Source organism: Helianthus annuus, chromosome 14, assembly GCF_002127325.2.
Source record: "Helianthus annuus cultivar XRQ/B chromosome 14, HanXRQr2.0-SUNRISE, whole genome shotgun sequence".
Lineage (NCBI taxonomy): Eukaryota > Viridiplantae > Streptophyta > Magnoliopsida > Asterales > Asteraceae > Helianthus > Helianthus annuus.
The window spans coordinates 30,268,537-30,291,168 of record NC_035446.2 but is presented as its reverse complement, the minus strand read 5'-3'; the positions used below and the strand labels follow the sequence as shown (position 1 = coordinate 30,291,168).

The 22,632-nt window shown below is 40.6% G+C and overlaps 2 protein-coding genes across 5 annotated transcripts; one reads left to right on the top strand and one right to left on the bottom strand.

The window, feature by feature from the left end:
* Nucleotides 1–2,259: 2,259 nt before the first annotated feature.
* On the bottom strand, nt 2,260–8,412 carry LOC110909346 (probable protein phosphatase 2C 33). 4 transcript variants are annotated; one of them, XM_022154388.2, is made up of 6 exons: nt 8,096–8,412; nt 6,905–7,271; nt 5,181–5,552; nt 4,274–4,391; nt 3,727–3,950; nt 2,260–2,963 (listed from the first exon to the last, which is right to left on the bottom strand). In XM_022154388.2, the coding sequence occupies exons 2-6, from the start codon at nt 7,151–7,153 to the stop codon at nt 2,589–2,591; spliced, it is 1,338 nt and encodes a 445-aa protein (XP_022010080.1). In that variant the 5' UTR covers nt 7,154–7,271; nt 8,096–8,412; the 3' UTR covers nt 2,260–2,588. The 4 variants fall into 4 exon arrangements, with proteins under 4 accessions (XP_022010080.1, XP_022010085.1, XP_022010073.1 ...); XM_022154393.2 differs by having other exon boundaries at nt 6,905–7,267; XM_022154381.2 differs by having other exon boundaries at nt 6,905–7,354; nt 8,096–8,335.
* Nucleotides 8,413–14,431: 6,019 nt separating this feature from the next.
* LOC110885301 (extensin-like) lies at nt 14,432–15,625 on the top strand. The gene has a single exon (XM_022132978.1). It carries the CDS (start codon nt 14,432–14,434, stop codon nt 15,623–15,625), a length of 1,194 nt encoding a protein of 397 aa, XP_021988670.1.
* The last annotated feature ends 7,007 nt before the right edge of the window (nt 15,626–22,632 follow it).

The window sequence follows — 22,632 nt, the reverse complement described above, 5'->3', positions numbered from 1 at the left end:
GGGAGAGGAGGGAGAGCCGGCATGTCCGTACCTGCAGTTTCCGCAGGGGTCATGGGCGAGGGGGAGATGCGCTAGGTTGCGCACCATAGAGATTGGGGGGCATGTGGGACCTGCTGGAGACCGTGGGAGAGGCCGCGCGGGCGCGTGATATAGTTGGACTAGATACTCCTTGGTCGCGCCTATTTCAGATAGCGATGGCGGACTCGTACCCTTAGCTTACGGTCGAGTTTCTTTCTACGTTTACATACGCGCCGCATCCGGTGGATTACGTGGAGGACCCGGATTTTCTAGTCCACGAGGTTACATTCCGTCTCGCCGGTCAGCAGTTTCAGATGAGTGTGCGGGAGTTTGCTGTCCATACAGGTTTGTACACAGAGCCCGAGCTTGATACTGATTTATATTCGCAGGCGGTTACGGTGATGGACAGGCAGACGCTTATCAGTTTCTGGAGGGCCATTTCCAGGGTTCCCTTTGGGAAATCCTGGCAAAAGGCCACCACCATTAGAGACCCCTTGTACCGATACCTGCACCATGTTATCGCGTCATCTATCGTGCCGCGGGGTACCAGCAGGGAGAAGGTCAACCTCAGTGACCTTTTCTTTCTATATTGCCTACTTCGCCGCCAGCCCTGCGATCTAGCAGCCTGCCTGGCAGATTACTTTGCCACAGCATACCACCGGCAGCTCCGCGGGCAGCTGCACACTGGCTCATACATCACCGCCATTGCACGCTCGCTAGGGCTCGTGCCCGAGCATGATCCGGAGCTGTCCGATCCGATACCGTCAACCAGGTTGGGCCGCGCGTCAGTATCTAGCATGCAGATCACCCGTACCTTTGATGTTGGTCTGAGGTTTAACGGCCATGACGGGCTGATTTGGCATCGGGAGGTGGTGCCGGAGGTCATCCCGGTTGTTATTGAGGTGAGGCCTGGAGTGTTAGCCCCTCCTCCTGTTCAGGAGGCCGCTCGGCAGGCTCAGCTACAGGCTCTGGGCCTCGATCAGTACCCGGGCCAGCCTCAGCATCAGGCTCAGGCTCAGCCTCAGGCTCAGGCTCAGGCTCAGCCTGTATTCGAGGATCCGGCTCAGGAGGAGCATGTCGAGGAGATCCCGGTACCACCAGTTCAGCCAGCTCCTGAGCCGCCACAGTACCCGCAGCACGTTTACGCTGACCTGCCTCCGGCAGTGCGTGAGGTGGCTCGGGACTTCGACCGGCGCCTCAGACGCCAGGGCGCACGCATTGACTGGATCGTCGAGACGCTCGTTGCTCTACGAGAGCTCGCTGGGTTGCCTCCACTTCCCCTCCCACCGTCCCCACCGCACGAGGATTGGTACCTTAGTTTGTTTGTTTAGTGTTTTGTTATGTATTATGTACTCAGTTGTACCTTTTTGTTTTGTATGTACAAACTGATATATATATATATATATATATATATATATATATATTGCAGTTAATCTTCTATTTACATCACGTTGGTTTTGGATTGTTTACGTTTAATTCTTATGGCTTTCTGTACATTTTATTTAACGTGTTCGTTTAATTTAACAAAATAAACTACGTTAAGAACTTATATTATATATGTTCTATAAAAATAATGACGTAATTATAAAACAACTATGAATTATATGTAATAAAACTCAAATAAAAATTTTTCCTCCAAAAATCCCTACCAAACTAATCCAACCAAAAATCCCTACCAAACTAACCCACATCCCACCTGATTCCAAAAAAAAAAAAAACATCCAAAGCGCCGCGCTATGGCCAAAGCGCCCCGCTTTGGCCATAGCGCAGCGCTTTGGATGTGCAAAAAGACAAATGACGTGTGCGAATAGACCAGGCCATTCGAAAATTTGATGATGACATTTGGGGGCTTAGGATCCTAACACGTGAGAATATGATGACACACATTTTTTATATAATTTTTAAAAGGCATTTTCCTTAGGCTAAACAGTTAAACTTAGTCAAAATCAAAGCAAAAAACACGACTATACTTGGTGTAAACTATTCGAAAATTTGATGACATTTGGGGGCTTAGGATCTTAACACGTTATGATGACACACATTTTTTATATGATTTTTAAAAGGCGCACAATCACATATTAGAGTTAAAGTGACTTTTAGTAAAAAAAAGAACCCTTTAAAATATATTGATTATTTCGCCTACTTGTCAAATCCTAACAATTAAGCAAAGTTGACCATTCATAACGAAATAATCGAACATAATCAAACCCTAAATACAATTGATTCAAGATGCTACTAAGATTAATCAGTCACAAAATTTACTTCCATATAATTTTAATCAACATAACATTTAATTGACAATTCACAATAATACTTAAAATGAAAGAAAGAGCAAGATCTGGTTTCACAAAATTCCCTTTCACCCTCCAAAATCCAAAAATAAAAATAATGATATCCCCAACCCTCTAAAACAGCCGGGTTCTTCACCATCTGCCACCAGGCTGCCTGTTTCTTCATCCTTTTTTTTACAATCTTGATTCTTTTTATGGTTTTCAAACCGAAAAAACATGAACAATAAAACCAAAATGACAATAATACCCCCGTGTTTTCACTCATTTTTGTTTAAAAACTTATGCTTTCCCTCCAGGTTCTTGGTTCTCATCATCCTCACCGGGAGCAAACCTCGGGAGGGTTAGTAATGTGTTTAAGCGCGAAACGCCTTCGAGGGCAGACCAGTCTTTTCCTGTTTCAAGATTCATGGTGGATGATGACTCATCCTCCTCCTCCTCCACATTATTTCCATGATCGAATTTGTTGGCAGAAGTTGTTGATGAATCTAAGCCAAGAAACAGGCACACAACCGCGCAATCATCAATTTTTGAAGTCGGGTATTTGTGCTTCCAAGCGCCAACTGCTGACTCCACCACAGCTTGTGCTGCACGTGAATGTGGTTCAGTTGAAGCTACAATTTCAATCACTTCTTCGTTTGTAAGCACGTCCCAAACCTGTCAATATATGTTGTATCAAACAATATTAGTTATCTGTATAGGACTGCGAGAACCGCATAGACACTTATACTTATTGCCTTAGCAGGCTAACTGCCCCACCATATCTCTACTACGGCTCTTTAGAAAGCTCGTGGCTCGAAGCTCGATAGAAATCGGCTCATTTAAACGAGCCAAGCCGAGCCTGCAGTACGCTCGCTCCTTTAAGTTAAGCCCAAAAGTTATAAGCCAATTCCATTTATAGCTAAGCCCACATACTATGGTCCATGAGCCCACTAGAAACCACCCTCATATTAATTTTTTATTTTTAGAGTTAAATGCCATTTTAGTCCCTGTGGTTTGGGCCATTTTGTCAGTTTAGTCCAAAGGTTTCATTTTTTGTCTGTGGGTCCAAAAAGGTTTCACCGTTGACATTTTAGTTCACTGAGTTAACTTCATCCATTTTTTCTGTTAACGGAAAGGGCAATTCGGTCATTTTATATGTAATTCTGTTAACTAGAAGGGCAATTCGGCCATATAAAATGTAATTTAAACTAGCTGGCTCATGCTTTTATGAGCTCAAATTTCAGCTTGTTAAGAATAAACGAGCCAAGCTGGCTAGCTTAACTTGGAACTCGAGCCGAAACTGACTCACTCTCACTCGTTAAGAAACCCCAATCCCTAAACGCTTATGCGGTTCTCGTAGTTTTCTAACCAGAATTGATTATGCATTGAATATGTGCCCATAGAACATAATGGTTAAAGTAACTGACAGATTTCTTACCCCATCGGTTGCTAGGACGACAAATTCGTCTTTCTCTGTAAGGCGCCTATAAGAAACTTGAGGGACGGAAATGAGACCATATTCCTTGAGACAAAAATCTCCAAAAGCACGAGCCATGGCCAGTCCGGGAGAATCGTAATTTGGTAGCCAAACTCTAGCAACTTCAGGTTCATCCCGTAAAGCAAACACACGCCCTTTACATTTACGGATCCGCTCAGCTTCCTCTGCATAAGATACACATGTAAAACAACAAAATCAATAAAAAATGTATCTCATACGTAACATTTTTTTATTTTCAGCTACGAATTCGACCCATTTACCTATGAACTAACCGAGTTAAATTTTTTCTAAATCAAATAATTTAGCTAAAAGGATAACGGGCCATGCGGGTCGAAAGTTGCTCACGTTTGTTTTTTAATTCATACTACCACCTTTATCATTTTATACAAGAACAAAATAATATGATTTAATCATATTGAAGACAATATAAACATAGTAGAAACATCATATGAGAATGTAGTGAGGTAGAGTTATCAGAGAGAAAAACCTGGTAGGTTCGGTTTTAGATCCACCGTCAACTGAACAGGAACGAGAGAGTTATCTTTATCCCTTGTACACAATACGGCTCTTGAGTCCCCGATGTTTCCAATTATAAGATGCTGACCCTATAACCCAAAAACACGTGTTCTTTAACAACAATAAAAACCACAGGTTAATAGGTCGTGCTCGCAGGTTGGAAAGGTGACGGCACGAACCCGGTCAATCACATGAACCCTAAGACAACACGAGTTTTCAGTTGACACGAACACGACCGTAAAACCCGAAAATAGTATTTAATTTCATTTTGTTTACATATTAAGAGAAAGTTTAAAATACAAAAGGCTCTTTAACTTGCGACCACTAGATAACGTGCGTAATTATGCATATAACATGCTTACGTTGAAACAACCCATGCGTGATTTTGTGTTTTGACCATGCGTGATTTTCTTCCTCATGCGTAATTAGGGTTTGAAATTCATAACATGCGTAATTTACAAATGAACATGCGTAATTACGTCGCGTTAAGGGGTATTACCCCTGCATATTGATACCCTAATATTTACAAATTTACAACAATAAAAAATATTTATATATAATAATTACACTAAACACAAAAAAAAAATTATTGCAATTTCTCTTTTATCTTTTAAATTTTGGCATAAAACACCCAATAAGTTTAAGTAATGACATAAAACATATTTTTTAAATTACAAAAAATAAACTGGTTGAACGTGCCAACCAGCCATGTCGACCGGAACACGACCCGTGAAGCTAAATGTTTCGCGTGTTCGAACAGAAACTGGCCCAAACCCGCAAATTTCGTGTTAGGTACATGTCATGTTAGAAATTCGCACCCCTAATAAAAATCGAAAAATCATTTGCTGTTTAAATAAAAATCTTTTCAAACATCTGACCTGTTTGATCAATGTCACCGCAGTAGTCCCGCTACAGAAGCAATCAACACTTGCATACATACTCAACTCCCTATCCATCACTTTAAAAGCTTTCAAAAAAGATTCTTTCAAGGTTTGAAAGATTTCAGGGTTCTTATCAGTTTCTTCAAGCTTAACGGAGGTCTCATCTGGTGAATTAACTGATGTCCCTTCGGTGTTTAAACCGACAATCTCCCGAAGGACATCATCATCGGTGTTTTTAAGGTTAACTTCCCAGTGTTCACTTAGCTTCAATGGAAGGGAATCTCTAACCCTCTTAGCGACCATGTGACCAAACGGGCCATGACCATCAAAAACACCACAGAACACCGTGTCTGTTCTTGACCCGAAATTCTGAAAAGTTATAAAAATATATCATATGTTTGAAAAGCTACATATGATTCAATTACATGGGGTCATAATAATCATGATTAAGATACTAGGTAGGGGTGGCAAGTCCTGACACGATACGAATATATGACCTAAAATAAACGGGTCGTGTTCAGGTTGACCTGCTTAACCTGTTTAATTAAACGGGTCATGTTCGGTTGACCTATGTAACCCTGATTAATTAAGCCGGTCGACCCATCAACCCATTTAAATAAACAACTCGACCTACCAACCCTTTAATGACCCATTTGACTCACTTGGATGAATGGGTTAAAACGTGCCATGTTCTACAAGATTTTAAGTGTATTTGAGTTAGAGTTCATGTTTTTGACACAAATAGATATATGGGTAGTTTTCGAGTTCAACGAGTCAACCCACCAACCTGACACGAATGACACCCGTAAATATTAGGTAAGAAGTTGATATACAAAGATGATTATTGGGTTATACATGTAAAATCATCTTACCATCCTAAACGTTAAGCAACGGATTATCTATTATCCGACTCTGATTTTAGAGGTCCTAATAATCATTTTGAAAAACACATCCTAAATAACCGCTCCAGCTAATAATGTTTGGATAAACAAATTATGTTTTATCAAATGATAAAATAAAATGTCCTAATCACCTGTCACCGCTGTGTTTAACCTAATGCAGAAGACTTTACACCCATCCCACAAGATTTTGTTTGGTTATTCAAATATATTAATTTCTTAATAATTAAAATTTGTCAAACACTCAAACAACTAACTATGTGATTATTACATGACCAGAAACCCAACACAAATATAATCAAGTTTTGGGTTGTCATTTCAAACCCGTTTAATTAAACAGGTCATGTTCAAGTTGACATATTAAACAAGCCAACCCATTTAAAATTAGAATAAAAAACTAAAATAAAATTATATTTTATTAAGTCAACCTGACCAAACGTCCCGTTTACGACCCATTTATTACAACCATTTTACAACCCCCCAACCTGACCCGTTCACAACTTGATTACATCTGAGTTACAACCGGCCAAACCGTCAACCCAACTGACTCGTTTAGATAAATGGGTTATATGGATCGTGTTTGTGTTATACATGATTTTAAGAGTCATGTTCAGATTCATGAATTCAACCGCCAACCCGAAACCCCTTAACCCGATATGATTGACGTCCCTAAAACAAAGATCCAAACACTATTTCCTACAATCCATTCTATTACAGTTGATTATGTGATTCTTATCGAAAATCCCTTAATCACTTGCAAAACACACTCTAAATCCAAGATCAAAAGAATAAGTTAATTAACAGGAAATCAAAACGACTAACCTCCCAAACAATCATGGCATCTTGATTGGTTCCTTTCTTTCCTTGCTGAGTAAAGAGTGAAGCAACTTCGCTAGACCCGTTCAAGCACATTCGACCTGCGATTCTACGAAGTTGTTCTTCCCTTGCGTGATCAAACGACCGTAATCTCGGTGGCCTTTTCTTGTAATTTTTCCTTTTTCCGATCCCTAAAGTTGATGTTGGAGAAGCTGGGAGAGGGTTCCTGCTTTCTGCAGAAAAGCAGGACCCCATCCTCAGGGCCCTGATGATGCTTAATATGCACTCCAGACCACCCACCGTAACAACCACTTGATTCTCGATTGCGGGATCCGTTGTAGATCCCGTTAAAGCCACCAAACTCTTGATCTGTCTGTCCATCAAATCAATAGCTATAATGATTTATAACAACTGGAAGAACAGGATTCCCTTCAATTAAAGTAAAAAATTCTCCATCTGTTTTTTCCACCCAATCGCAATTTGGCCATAAATACAAAGTCAAAAATAGATTGGAATAAACCAAAAATCCGACAAACAACACACAAATTCTCGTGAACTAAAGTACTAAACCAAGAATGTTCCTTTACTTTCGAAACTACCCTATTGCAACTAAGCAAAAAAGTGATCGAAATATCGTTCAAGGGGCGGTGGAGTCGTAAGCACCTGATTCCCCTCTACAAGTTCGAATCTTGCTTCCACCGTTTCCTAACATAGCCTCTTGAAGGCCACCTCAACCCCTGATCTATCATCTTCCTAGGACTGTTCAAAAAGCTAGCGGCTGAACGTTTCAACTCATTAAGATAAACGAGCCGATCCGAGCTAGCTCGTTTAACTTCGAGCCCATGCCTACCCTAGTTCGGTTCGGCTCATTTACATCCTTAAATTTACCTGATCCCATTGGTTCCCTTGAGTTAAAAAAAAATGAAAGAAAAAAAAAATCTTAAATCAACAATCAAAACCCCACCCCACAACCCCAATTCCCTTAAGCTAAATCACTAACTAGAAATCAGTTTTAACATACCCAATTGAAAATAAGTGATAAAATCATTAAATTCAACAGTTTAAACCATAATAACTGAAATTAAGCCACAAAGTGCTTGAAAATCAACAACCCAATTGCAAATAAACAAACAATACAATGAAAACCACAAGTACCCATCAAATTTTAAAGATAAAAAACACAAAAAATGTGCATACCTGATTGAAACAAGCACACCAGAAGCAGATCCAAGTTGCAAACACACAAATTACACTTGAAAGATGAAGAAGTTTAAAAGATCAAAGGATCCAACTTGTTAAAGCTTTGATTAAAACAACCCACCAACCAATCTTGTTAAAGCTTTGATTTTTTTTTTGTATCAAATGTTGTTTGTTATGCAGTTGGTAAGTGTGTGAAATCAAGTGGATGGTGATCAAGATCGAAAGATTGTGATTAGAACAATGGTGGTGGTCCTTTTATATGTTAAATATTAATAAGATTAGAAAATGGAAATTGGAAAATTAAAAAAAAAAAAAAAAAGAGGATAAGCAAGTGTTACTAGAATCCAGAAAATCTTTGGTCAAACAGACGGTATGTTGGTCGTCATAGGGCCAAATGGGTGGTAACAATTTGATTTAGAAAAAATATTTTTCATTTTTTATTTATGTGCAACGAGGTTATATGTTTTTTTTAACATTTGTGTCGAATGACCATGTTGCCTACTTACCCATAACACATTGTTTAAAGAAACCTGTTTTTATTTAACCGTCATCGAATCCTCGAAAGGGGCTACTGGCGAAATTCACCATATCTGGATACACTCGTCTCCGAACTGGGGAAAACCCTCACCTAGAGCAAAAGCCCGTGAACACTCGCCCAAAGGCATGACAGTGCGGTGAGGTAAAACTCATTCAGTTCAAGGATCAAACTAGTGATCGTCGCCTACTCGCCTAGTCTCCCATCATCACCAGGTGTCGCTGAAAACTAATGGGAAGAAGCAAGAATTGAACTTGGGTCTTTTGAAAACCCAAGTCTATCCCTTACCACTCCACCATAAGCTCATTGGCTTAACGAAACCTATTAATGGTCCACCTAGTTTATGTTACAAGTTTCAAAAAGTAAGGGAGTCCGGTTTAACTTGTAATAGAAAATTCAAAATATATAATTCTTACAAAATTATAAGTACTTAACTCTTTAAATCAAGTGATAACAATTTGAAAAGATACAAATGTATATGTTTTACCTAACATTAATTTATGTAATTATATTGATGATCTTAGTCAATGACAATTTAATTATATGTTCCATGTAAGAGAAGCATAATGGGACCCAAAAGAAACAAGCCGTGTTGGCATCCAATTTGTTAAAGATGACAAGACCAATTGACCATTTGGCAAACTCTTGTTTACTTGGAATTTGAAGGCAATATAGAATTATGATGTGTTTGAACATAACCATATAAAATAGATTGACAAATTATCACATCGTCCTTTAAGTTTTACTAGGAGTGACATATGAATATTTTTTATTTATTTTATTAATTTTTGCATTAGATATCTATCTCCTATACTAAAAGAATACATCTTTAGCCACATGGCATATTCTTAGTCAACCATTTTGATTATGTGGACATCCTCTTTAGCAAGAGAATTAATCTTTGGGCGGCAATCTCTTTTTCTCTATTTTCCTTCTCACGTAAGTTTCTTCACACGACCATCTCTCTCCTCAACCTTTCCTTTATATCTTATTTTGCAAATCACAAACCTAGATCTCTAAAGCAAGGATTCAAATCATCGATTGAAGGCAACACAGTAAGTTATTTTCGATCCTTAATCTGATACACTTATGTTTTTTTTCATATATTCGTGTTTCATATTTGTTTAATCTTGATTTATATTTCACGAACCCTAATTCGCAGCGAAGCGATTCTCATGTATCTTTGATTCATCCTAATCGTTACCCTCTTGGTATGCTAAGTTTTAATCTTATAATCTTACGTTTCTACAAAACCCTAATTATGATATATGCGATTTTTAGACCTTCAAACTTCTACAAAACCATGCTATGAACCGAATTCCCTTGATAATTCCACTGATTGGATTCTATATACCATTTGGCTTCTAATTATTTCAATTTTCTAAGATTTTTCTTTAATGGTAGCAGATCTCTGTTAGTTTTCAAGTTATGGTTTTTGCTCAGGTAAATGTTCTATTGGTTTTTTGGATTATTTAATAGTTTATTATTGGCTTATTTTTTTGTTATTCATATGTATATGTTATTGATTTGATTGGAATTAGGTTTATAGGATATGGTTTGAAACATGTACTGTATTGTGATTTTTTAGGGTAAATTTTGGTTACATTCACCATGTGTAGATTGGATTTTAGAGTTTGTAAATTGTGAAATTGCTTGAAGATGTTGCTCTAATTATGTTTCCTAATTTTGAGGTAATTTAGCTCCAGCATGCTATTCTTATAAACCAGTTGGCATTTAGACACACCTTTCGTCTCTTTATATATATATATGTGTTTGTTGTCGATAGTTTGTTTAGATAGTTTTCTAACCCATTCAGTTCAAAGCTTCGCACTATGGATGCTCGTGGTTTCTTTGATTCTAAAAAAATTTACAAACTCTTTTGTTGCTAATGTAGGCGACCCGTTTAGGCTGGGTGTCAATGAACTTGAGATGGACACAAAGCATAATGAAGATTTTGCTATTATTTTGCTGCTTATAACATGTTGTCCTTTAGTTTTTTTTTTTCACTTCATTCTGGTGATCGGTCTTTACAGCTATGCTACATCACATTTGCTCCAAATTCCTGGATCTAAGCCCTTGAAAAGATGCATCCACATTTGGCTTTGTTTATTCAGGTTTGAGCATTCTTCTTCATATATCATATTGTTTGATTCTAAGGAATGATGATTTTAAAATCACTAATTGAACGGTATAAATTAAGTTTTAAGCTTTGACTAAGTCAGCGTATTTGTGTAACACCTCGGAAATTCACGTCCTATAATGTGTGCACACGTGTCAAATGTTTAAACGTGTGGAAGAAATATTATAGAAGGACTAAAGTTGACAAACATGCAAAGTATGTGAATATACGTATTCTAAGTGTCAACTGTGAATAAACATAATGTACATTAACCCTACACGATGCTCATACCTCCAAACGAATAAATCATGGATCATACGAAGCTAAAAGTGAGAGAGTTCAAATTACAGGGGCTAAATGTGTCAACATGTTTAAAGTATACCTCTGAGTGACCTTTTGACAAACCCGAAGCCTTGTAACGGTTAATTATGCTCACTAGAATACACGGTTTAAATTTCGTAAAGTTTCGGTAACGTATGAGAAAGTTGTGATCTGATTCGTGTGCGAGGGGTTAAAGTGTCAACATTGAAAATTAGGCCTTTTCGGGTAACAATAAAGTTACCCGGGGACTTAACAAAGTGGGTATATGTCTTGAGGCCCTTATAGATTAATTACGAGGGCTCAAACTGCAATAAACAAGTGCCTAGTCAAAGTTTGAAGAGCCAGGGACCAAAACTGCAAATAATAAAAGTTTTGTTGGATGACCCTAGGGGCTCGCGTAGCGCGAGCACTAACTGCTCATGCAGTAGCGCTACGCGACTGCTACATCTGGTCAGAAACTTTATTTTTTTGATCCCTTGTCTGCCACAGCCATGTTACTCCATTTTGATCGATCATTCTTCACCCATTGGCCCCTAAAACACCCCCTAGAACACTAGGGCATGTGTCAATAAGTTGTGGGGTGTCCTAGACATGTTTGTCAATCATCTATGGTGTCTTAATCCACTATATAAAGGACCTTCAAGTCACAACCTTTCCTCACACCATTTACAAGCAATCTGAGCATTGGAGGAGCTTACAAGCAGATCAAGGGCCTTCCTAATCAACCATTAATCATCTAGTAAGTTGCCTAACCCTTCTAAATTAATTCTAGCTTTATAAATAGCTTAAAAGTCAATATATCGTGCTTAACGGTTGACTTCGTGATTAAGTGTCGATAGCTCAGTCGTATGTCAAATTAAACGTACCGTTAGATAGGTAATTATATGGGTATCAAACCCTTATAAGGGCAAGTATCAATTCCAGACCTAACTAGGTCGTTTGTCGAGTCAAACGTTGACCGAAAAAGTCAACAGAATTACAAAATACGATTTAATGCACGATTAATGATCCGAGAGGTGTGTAACCTGTTTTAACCTTAATATAACATGGTAATAGGTATAAAAACTTGTCTACGCTTGCCCGACTCGACAAATTTCTGTTTAAACCCGGTTCGGAACCGAAAGGCGCAAAACCTTGACTTTTGCTTTGACTTCGGTTCTGACCCGCTTTAGTTTGATTCGAAGATGCCTTAGTGCTTCATTAGGGTAGGGTTGCATGATAGGATAAGTCTCTGTACTTGTTTCGTTGATTATCCGATGCATGCACACGTTCCCGTTAATCGCTTAAATTGGACCATAATGCCCTTATGACCATACAACGAGAATTTTGAAAATGTGGAAGTACAATAATCTTAGCTACTGATCATTAAACATGTACGTAAATTTTCACGTCAATCGGAAGTCTAGATTAAGAGATATGCGCATTAGCGTAAATAATAAGCTTTTTATTAATTAAACGGCGCGATTAGCGCATAGCCTATCTAAACCCGATTTTCGGTACCAAAAACTTTTACCCACTGATGTTAAATAATATTTTGGGATTGTTGAAGATTTTTAATTATTTTTAAACTGATCTTAAGCTAGGCTTATCGCATTAATTCGGTTAATACCGAATATGCCCTTTTAGGCCATAAAACGAGTTTTACGAATCCGTTTGATACCAATCCAATTGCCACTGATTTAAAATAATAAATAGAGTGTTTTGAGCCTGTTTTGCTGATCAGAAAACTCAGAATGGTATTTTAAACCGTACGTCGCTTAAAACGGCTTCATACGCGTATTAAACGCATAATTTGGGTTTAAAAGCCATTTTGGGAAATGAGACTCTTCACCAACTGTTGTGGTCTGTTGAAATTAATAATTTTGCTGATTAAATCAGACCCGTATCTCAGAAGTATTATAAATCTCTTTTATAACCCTTAAAATGACCGAAATACCCCTACGGGGCATGCTTAGGGATTAAACTCGTTATGGGCATTATGGAAGATATCATAATGATATCACAACATAATTGAAGCGTATTAACTTAGGAAACCTGTTCGCGACCCTTTCGGTTACCCGTTATGCATTATACGCGTTCGGTTCGGTTCGGTTTATGTAACTAGTTTGCATAAACTAGCCGAAACGGGTCAAACGATATCATTTTTATCTCAAAACCCAGAATGTGAATAGTAAACTCATATTAAACAAGTCATCAAACTTGTCGGGTCTAAATCATATTCTATCCGGTCTTCGCTTAATCGTGCGTACGAACCGTATCGTTAAAACTGACCGGTCTAAGCTTAAGCTTAATTAAAGACCCGTTAGTATTCTAATAGGTTATATTAAACCTTCGTTCCAGATTAGGAGAACCAGTAAAAGCTACGTGCATTTTGCTTATTGTGATTAATACTTGCATCAGGTAAATACTCTCAACTTATTTTCCCTATACGGGCTTGGGTTACGGTACATAGCGTACCGCTTGATCGAGCATCGAATCTCCACGCTTAGTGGGTAGTTGAATAATTTGATCGGCTCGTTTAAACAGTCTTGTTTACTTTACAGCCTTTGGGGGGTTAATGACCATGTCCCGGATATCCTTGGCATCATCTTACGAGATGGCCACGACCTGAGCACGGGGTGTAGGCGTACTCCCGTGTATAACTCACTTAAAGTGGTGTGTCTATTGATCTTTAACCCGGACAAGATCCGGGCTACTGAACGCATAAGTAACATGTAATTCGTTCACAAGATTATAATGTTAAATAATTCTCCCAAGTTAAATAAATGTTTATGCCTTGCGCATCCAAACCAATTTTTAATCATTTTCCAAAATGAGTCGGTTGATTGTATTTACCAGTGTAAACTGACGTATTTTCCCAAAAAGACTGAATGCAGGTACTAAGCGAAATTGGCTGGATTGTCTCCTAAGCATCAATAAAAAGTCTCGCAAGCTTAGGATGCCAGAAGTCTGTTGAACTATAAATGTTATTTTGTTTCGATCCTACTGTGGATAAACACCGGATATTGTGACTTTGATTACAATAAATAAATTCGGTTGTATCTTATTTTAAATTTGCTTCCGCTGTGCATTATTAAATTGTGTTGTTTGACTATTACGTTGCCAACCACGTCACGATACTCCCCCACCGGGCCCACCGGTGACACGTGGAAATCGGGGTGTGACAGGTTGGTATCAGAGCCAACACTGAGTGAATTAAACACTAGCCTTTTGTGTTTAATCTCAGCTACACAATTGCACAATTCTAAACTTCGAGTCTAGACTTAAAACCTAGGACAAATTCTGCTATTAATTTGACCTTTATTTTTGCATATATTTTGTTTGGTTATCTCATGCCATATTGACAGGAATTGCCAAAATGCCGCCAAGATTCTTCAGGAGAAGAGGAAGGGGCAAGGGGCCAATCACCGCCCCCAATAATGATGAAGCTGGACCCTCGAATGCGAGAGCTCCATCCACCACGGAGAGTGACGATCCCCAGCAGAACCGGAGGAACCTCTTTGAGCCAGCTCGACGGTCGGTCTCACACAGTTCAACACCTCCTAACCCTTATGGGCCACGATCGGATTACGAGGCCAGCAACCCTCAACCTTCATACATACCATTACAGCGATCCTTATCGCACAACTCCTTCGGTGACCCTACACCAGTTTTTAGGGGCCGGTTTAACCCGGCAAACTTCCTACAAGAACCAGGAAATTTTAACCCATTAGGTCCAGAGGATCATTTCTCTGGAGATCATGCGGACGACATGGACGAGGATACGGACCCTGTCGAGCCTGCCAGGGGCACACCAAACCACCCGATAGAGATCTCTGACGGATCTTCCTTTCACGGATCGCCCTATGTTGGTCCTGATAGCTTTCAAGCCATGTTTACCAGGCACGAATGGTACTATACGCCTCCTCGCCATTCGCCGCCTCAGCAGCAGCAACAGCAGCAACAAGATTCCCCTGAGGATCCAAGGTTCGTGGCAGTCACGCCACCACCTCCTCCGCCACCAGTTCAACCGGCACCCCCGCAACCACCAAGGCGTAGGAGAACCGGAGCGCGCATATCTGTGCGAACAGGAGACTTTCATTTGAGTTCTCCACGCCAATCAAGTGCCAGCCACTACCCGCCACATCAAGAAGATCCACAAATGGGTGGGCCTTCGCAACCAGTTGCACCGCAACCCCCGCCTATGGGTTTTGATAACCCAATTCCGGCATACACGAGTTCCATGGCGTATAACCCGTTCGAACCGCCAGTGCACAACAACTACAACTATGCCGAAGCAGACCCGTACATGATAACGGCTAACTATAACACTCAAGGACCCTATGGAGATCCATGGGGAGTAGGATACCCAACTCGTGGGTACCCGATACCTCCCAGACCTATTGTTCGGGCACAATCGCAACCACCAAGGTTCTCCCCACCAGAGCATGAAGAAATTCTGCAAAGATTGGACTATGTAGAGCGAGAATTTCACAGGGAGCGAAGGGAGCGAGAAACGTTCTTCCAGGGACTGACAAGCTTGATCAAAGGGAAGAGCAAGAAGGACCGCTGACTCCTTCCAACTGTTGATAAGCCCCTGCGTGGGCATATCTTATTGTATAAACCCCTGCGTGGGTATGTATGTAGGTATGTATGTTTAATTTGACCCCTGCGTGGGTCTATCTTTCTGTCAACCCCTGCGAGGGTATTTTATTGTGTAAGTCCCTGCGTGGACTATTATGTTATTAGGCCCCTGCGTGGGCATGTGTTGCTATTAAACCCCTGCGTGGGTATGTGTGTTATTGAGCCCCTGCGTGGGCAAGTATTTGTTTAAACCCCTGCGTGGGTAAATGTTGTTTGAAAAGACCCGTTTAGGGCAGCGTGTAACCTATGTATAATTAATGGAATGTTTGTGTTATAAAAATTTCATGTTTGCCTTATGTGCATAATTAATTTATATTCATTCCTTTTGAAAATAATCTGCCTATTTAAATATTAATTAAGAATCTTAAGTGTGAAACCTAGCCCTCGAGTCAATTGAAAGACCGGGCCAAGATGGTAAGACCCGTTTAAAAGATTCAAATCCCTGTTAACATCTTAAAACATGTTAACACTCCTGGCAGAAGTGATTCGTTAAAATCATATGTCATTCTTATATATATAAGGATTCTTTAGAAGATTCCAAACCCAATTATATGATCTCTGAATCATGGGTTGAGAGCATCAATTAAGATGGTCATAATTTACCATACGTGGTAATATGATGCCTACGAGCCCAGCTCACTTCCATATGAGCCATAAGGCAGAGGTAGCTATGACTCCCTGTCTGATGAGGGTAAAGAACTTGGTTCAAACCTTAAAAGTCTTGATTCTCTGAAATCATAGCTTAAAATTCAAATTGTCCATGTGACTAAGCCTTATGTGCTAATATATATTGTTATTGTTTACAATTAGGATAAATTTTAATTGAAATCCTAAATTAATACGATTAATAAGTTAACCAAATATGGTCTCTGATTACCATGGTTAACGAGTTACCCTAAGGGGTAATTCCTTAAAAACTCCCAAATAAAACATTGTCCTTGTTTTCTGCAACAGCTCAATCCAAATGGCTGACTCAAATGAAATAAATAGCCATCCAGTGGAGCAAAATGGGAACGGCCAGATTACGTTAACGGGTGCTGAATTAAAAGCGATCATAGACGGCGCTGTTACACAGGCTTTGGAAAGGCAATATGAGGAATACAGTGGTACTCGAAGTAGGACCCACTCTGCACCACATTCAAAGCCCAAGACACATTCTGAGGCTCATAGCAAGCCTCCTCCCAAAAAGAATGGACCCAAGAAAGATGGTGATGACCGTCAGTCCACCAACCATCAAAGTGACCCATCTCAACAATTAGTACTGCATCAAGAACCCCGTAACAAGGGTTGCACCTATAAGTACTTCGTGTCTTGCAAGCCCAGGGATTTTACTGGGGAAAAGGGGGCCGTCGACTGTATGACTTGGCTGGACGAGATGGACACGGTGGTAGATATCAGCGGGTGCGCTGAAAGGGATGTAGTTAAGTTTGTGTCACAATCCTTCAAGGGTGAAGCGTTAGCATGGTGGAGATCTCTGATTGAGGCCACCGGAAAAATCCCATTGTATAATATGTCGTGGGATCAATTTGTCGCCCTAATCAAGGATAACTACTGCCCTCAACATGAGGTGGAGAAGATAGAATCTGACTTTCTATCGTTGGTGATGACGAACCTAGACTGTCAAGCTTACCTGACAAGCTTCAATACGCTGTCCCGGTTGGTTCCTTACCTGGTAACCCCGGAACCAAAAAGAATCGCTCGCTTTATCGGAGGTTTAGCCCCGGAAATCAAGGCAAGCGTAAAAGCTTCTCGGCCAGCTACCTTCAGGTCTGTAGCTGACATTTCCTTATCCCTCACTCTGGATGCGGTCAGGCAGAGATCGCTGAGGAATAAGGAGGCCGAGAAAAGGAAGCGTGAAGACGATGGTTCGCGGAAGTCGAACAAGAAGCACCGTGGGAGCGGTGACAACAAGAAAGGGTCGGAGTCGAGGAAGGATGGGCATAATTCTGGTGAAAAGCCCAAGTGTAAAATTTGCAAGAAGCAGCACTATGGAAAGTGCAGACTGGAGTCAAACTCTCAGACTCAGTCAAAACCCTTTGCTTGTGGAATTTGCAAGTCCACGGATCACAAAACCCTGGATTGCAAAAAGATAAAAGACGCAACGTGCTACCGTTGCAATGAAAAGGGGCACATCAAGACCAACTGCCCAAAGTACAACAAGAAGCCTGAGGAGGTTAAGAAGACTAATGCTAGAGTCTTCAAAATGGACGCGAAAGAGGCTGTGCAAGACGATAATGTCATAACAGGTACATTCCTTGTAAATGATGTCTTTGCAAGAGTACTTTTTGATTCAGGAGCAGATAAGTCTTTCGTAGATCATAAATTTTGTGAATTGCTGAAATTACCTGTCAAAGCCTTAAAAGTAAATTATGAGGTAGAGTTAGCAGATGGAACCATAGAACCCGTCTCAACTATGTTAGATGGATGTGTTATATCCATTAAGAACCATTCTTTTCCTCTGTCTCTACTTCCGTTTAAATTGGCTGGTTTTGACATAGTTCTGGGTATGGACTGGTTATCTCATAACCAGGCCCAAATTGTCTGCAACCAGAAGCAAGTGGTAATAAAGACTCCGTCTGGAGAGCCCCTTACCATTCGGGGAGATACCCAGTATGGGCTGCCTGAGCAGGTGACTATGCTCAAGGCTTCCAAGTGTTTGAAGAAGGGGTGTGTCATTTACATGGCGCAAGTGATCATTGACGAGCCTAAACCAAAGTTAGAAGACATCCCTGTCATTTCTGAATACCCAGAAGTGTTTCCTGAAGATCTACCTGGTCTACCACCAGATAGACAAGTCGAATTCAGGATCGATATCATCCCCGGAGCGGCACCAGTTGCTAGAGCACCATACAGGTTGGCACCCACAGAAATGAAGGAGTTGCGGACGCAGCTAGATGAATTGCTGGCTAAAGGTTTCATTAGACCTAGTTCATCTCCTTGGGGAGCGCCAATTTTGTTTGTCAAAAAGAAGGATGGGTCGATGCGTCTGTGCATTGACTATCGCGAGCTTAATAAAGTCACGATCAAGAATAGGTATCCTCTGCCCAGAATCGACGATTTGTTCGATCAGCTGCAAGGGGCAAGTTACTTCTCAAAAATTGATTTGAGGTCAGGCTACCATCAATTGAAGGTCAAAGATGAAGACGTTCACAAAACTGCATTTAGGACTCGTTACGGACACTACGAGTTCCTAGTGATGCCTTTTGGGCTCACTAATGCACCAGCCGCGTTCATGGATCTCATGAATCGCGTGTGCAAGCCATACTTGGATAAATTTGTCATCGTTTTCATCGACGACATTCTTATTTATTCTAAGAACCAAGCTGACCATGAGAAACACCTTCGTTGTATTCTCAAACTTCTACGTCAGGAGAAGCTCTATGCCAAATTCTCTAAGTGTGAATTTTGGCTACGAGAAGTCCAATTTCTTGGACATGTGGTCAGTGAGAGTGGTATCCAAGTGGATCCCGCTAAAGTAGAAGCTGTTATGAATTGGCAAGAGCCAAAGACGCCTACGGAGATACGTAGCTTCCTGGGATTGGCAGGATATTACAGGCGTTTCATCGAAAATTTTTCAAGGATTGCTGCACCCCTAACTTCTCTAACTAAGAAGAAGATTAAGTTCGTTTGGGGCCCTAAGCAGCAAGAAGCATTCGATATTCTCAAGCAGAAGTTGAGCAACGCTCCTGTACTGACTTTACCTGAAGGCACTGAAGAATTCGTAGTTTACTGCGATGCTTCACACACCGGTATGGGGTGTGTGCTTATGCAGAAAGGCAAGGTTATTGCCTATGCGTCACGACAATTAAAGGTGCATGAAAAGAACTACACCACCCATGATTTGGAATTGGGTGCCGTCGTGTTCGCGCTGAAATTGTGGAGGCACTATCTTTATGGAATCAAGTTTGTGATCTACTCTGATCACAAGAGCCTCCAGCATTTGTTTAACCAGAAGGAATTAAACATGAGGCAACGCCGTTGGATGGAGACCTTGAATGATTATGATTGTGAAATCAGATACCATCCCGGCAAGGCGAATGTAGTCGCCGATGCCTTGAGTCGTAAGGAAAGGGTGAAACCCATCCGAATCAATGCCAAAAGCATAGAAGTGAGGAACAACCTAATGGAAAGGTTGTTAGCTGCACAGAAGGAAGCTGTGTTGGAAGCCAATTACCCGAATGAAAAGTTAGGAGTAACTGAGGAGCAGTTGACTCTTAGCAGAGACGGAATTTTAAGATTAAACGGACGAATATGGGTTCCAGTTCATGGAGGACTACGAGATGTTATCCTCCAGGAAGCCCATAGCTCTAAATATTCCATTCACCCTGGAGCTGATAAGATGTACCAAGATCTGAAGGCAAATTATTGGTGGATAGGCTTGAAAAAGTCGGTAGCCGCCCATGTAGCCAAATGCTTGACTTGTGCACAAGTCAAAGCTGAGCATCAAAAGCCGTCAGGCTTGCTACAACAGCCTGAACTTCCCGAGTGGAAGTGGGAATGTGTAACTATGGATTTTATTACCAAGTTACCCAAGACGAGGAAAGGAAATGATACAATATGGGTTATAGTTGATCGACTGACTAAGTCAGCACATTTCTTACCCATCAAAGAGACTTATAGCTCAGATATGTTAGCCCAGCTATACGTTGATAAGATTGTAGCCTTGCATGGCATACCTGTGTCTATTATCTCTGATAGAGATACTAGATACACGTCACATTTTTGGAAGAGTTTCCAACAATCTTTGGGCACACGTCTAAATTTTAGTACGGCTTATCATCCTCAGACTGACGGTCAGAGTGAACGTACTATTCAAACATTGGAAGATATGCTGCGTGCATGTGCGATCGATTTGGGTGATAGTTGGGATAAGAACCTACCATTAATCGAGTTCTCCTACAACAATAGCTACCATACCAGCATTAAGGCTGCACCCTTTGAGGCATTGTACGGTAGAAAGTGTAGATCGCCAGTGTGTTGGGCGGAGGTTGGAGATGTCCAGTTATCAGGACCAGAGATAGTGTTCGAAACAACGGATAAGATTGTCCAGATTCGTGACCGTCTCAAGGCTGCCCGGGATAGACAGAAGAGTTACGCTGATCCAAGGCGTAAGGATTTTCACTTCGAAGTAGGTGACAAAGTCCTACTTAAAGTGTCACCCTGGAAGGGGGTGATGCGGTTTGGTAAGAAAGGCAAGCTAAGCCCGAGATACATAGGGCCTTTCGAGGTTATCGAACGTGTCGGATCAGTTGCCTATAAGCTAAACTTACCTGAAGAGCTCAGTGGGATTCACAATGTGTTCCACATCTGCAACCTGAAGAAGTGCACCGCTGACGAGTCACTAATCATACCACACTCAGATGTGCATATAGACGAGAGCTTAAAATTTGTTGAAAAACCTTTGTCGATTGAAGATCGACAGGTGAAGAAGCTTAGAAGGAAGCACGTACCTATTGTAAAGGTCAAATGGGATGCTCGTAGAGGTCCCGAATACACGTGGGAAGTTGAATCCACGATGAAAGAAAAGTACCCTTACTTATTTCAGTAAATCTCGGGTCGAGATTTATTTTAAGGGGGTGAGGATGTAACACCTCGGAAATTCACGTCCTATAATGTGTGCACACGTGTCAAATGTTTAAACGTGTGGAAGAAATATTATAGAAGGACTAAAGTTGACAAACATGCAAAGTATGTGAATATACGTATTCTAAGTGTCAACTGTGAATAAACATAATGTACATTAACCCTACACGATGCTCATACCTCCAAACGAATAAATCATGGATCATACGAAGCTAAAAGTGAGAGAGTTCAAATTACAGGGGCTAAATGTGTCAACATGTTTAAAGTATACCTCTGAGTGACCTTTTGACAAACCCGAAGCCTTGTAACGGTTAATTATGCTCACTAGAATACACGGTTTAAATTTCGTAAAGTTTCGGTAACGTATGAGAAAGTTGTGATCTGATTCGTGTGCGAGGGGTTAAAGTGTCAACATTGAAAATTAGGCCTTTTCGGGTAACAATAAAGTTACCCGGGGACTTAACAAAGTGGGTATATGTCTTGAGGCCCTTATAGATTAATTACGAGGGCTCAAACTGCAATAAACAAGTGCCTAGTCAAAGTTTGAAGAGCCAGGGACCAAAACTGCAAATAATAAAAGTTTTGTTGGATGACCCTAGGGGCTCGCGTAGCGCGAGCACTAACTGCTCATGCAGTAGCGCTACGCGACTGCTACATCTGGTCAGAAACTTTATTTTTTTGATCCCTTGTCTGCCACAGCCATGTTACTCCATTTTGATCGATCATTCTTCACCCATTGGCCCCTAAAACACCCCCTAGAACACTAGGGCATGTGTCAATAAGTTGTGGGGTGTCCTAGACATGTTTGTCAATCATCTATGGTGTCTTAATCCACTATATAAAGGACCTTCAAGTCACAACCTTTCCTCACACCATTTACAAGCAATCTGAGCATTGGAGGAGCTTACAAGCAGATCAAGGGCCTTCCTAATCAACCATTAATCATCTAGTAAGTTGCCTAACCCTTCTAAATTAATTCTAGCTTTATAAATAGCTTAAAAGTCAATATATCGTGCTTAACGGTTGACTTCGTGATTAAGTGTCGATAGCTCAGTCGTATGTCAAATTAAACGTACCGTTAGATAGGTAATTATATGGGTATCAAACCCTTATAAGGGCAAGTATCAATTCCAGACCTAACTAGGTCGTTTGTCGAGTCAAACGTTGACCGAAAAAGTCAACAGAATTACAAAATACGATTTAATGCACGATTAATGATCCGAGAGGTGTGTAACCTGTTTTAACCTTAATATAACATGGTAATAGGTATAAAAACTTGTCTACGCTTGCCCGACTCGACAAATTTCTGTTTAAACCCGGTTCGGAACCGAAAGGCGCAAAACCTTGACTTTT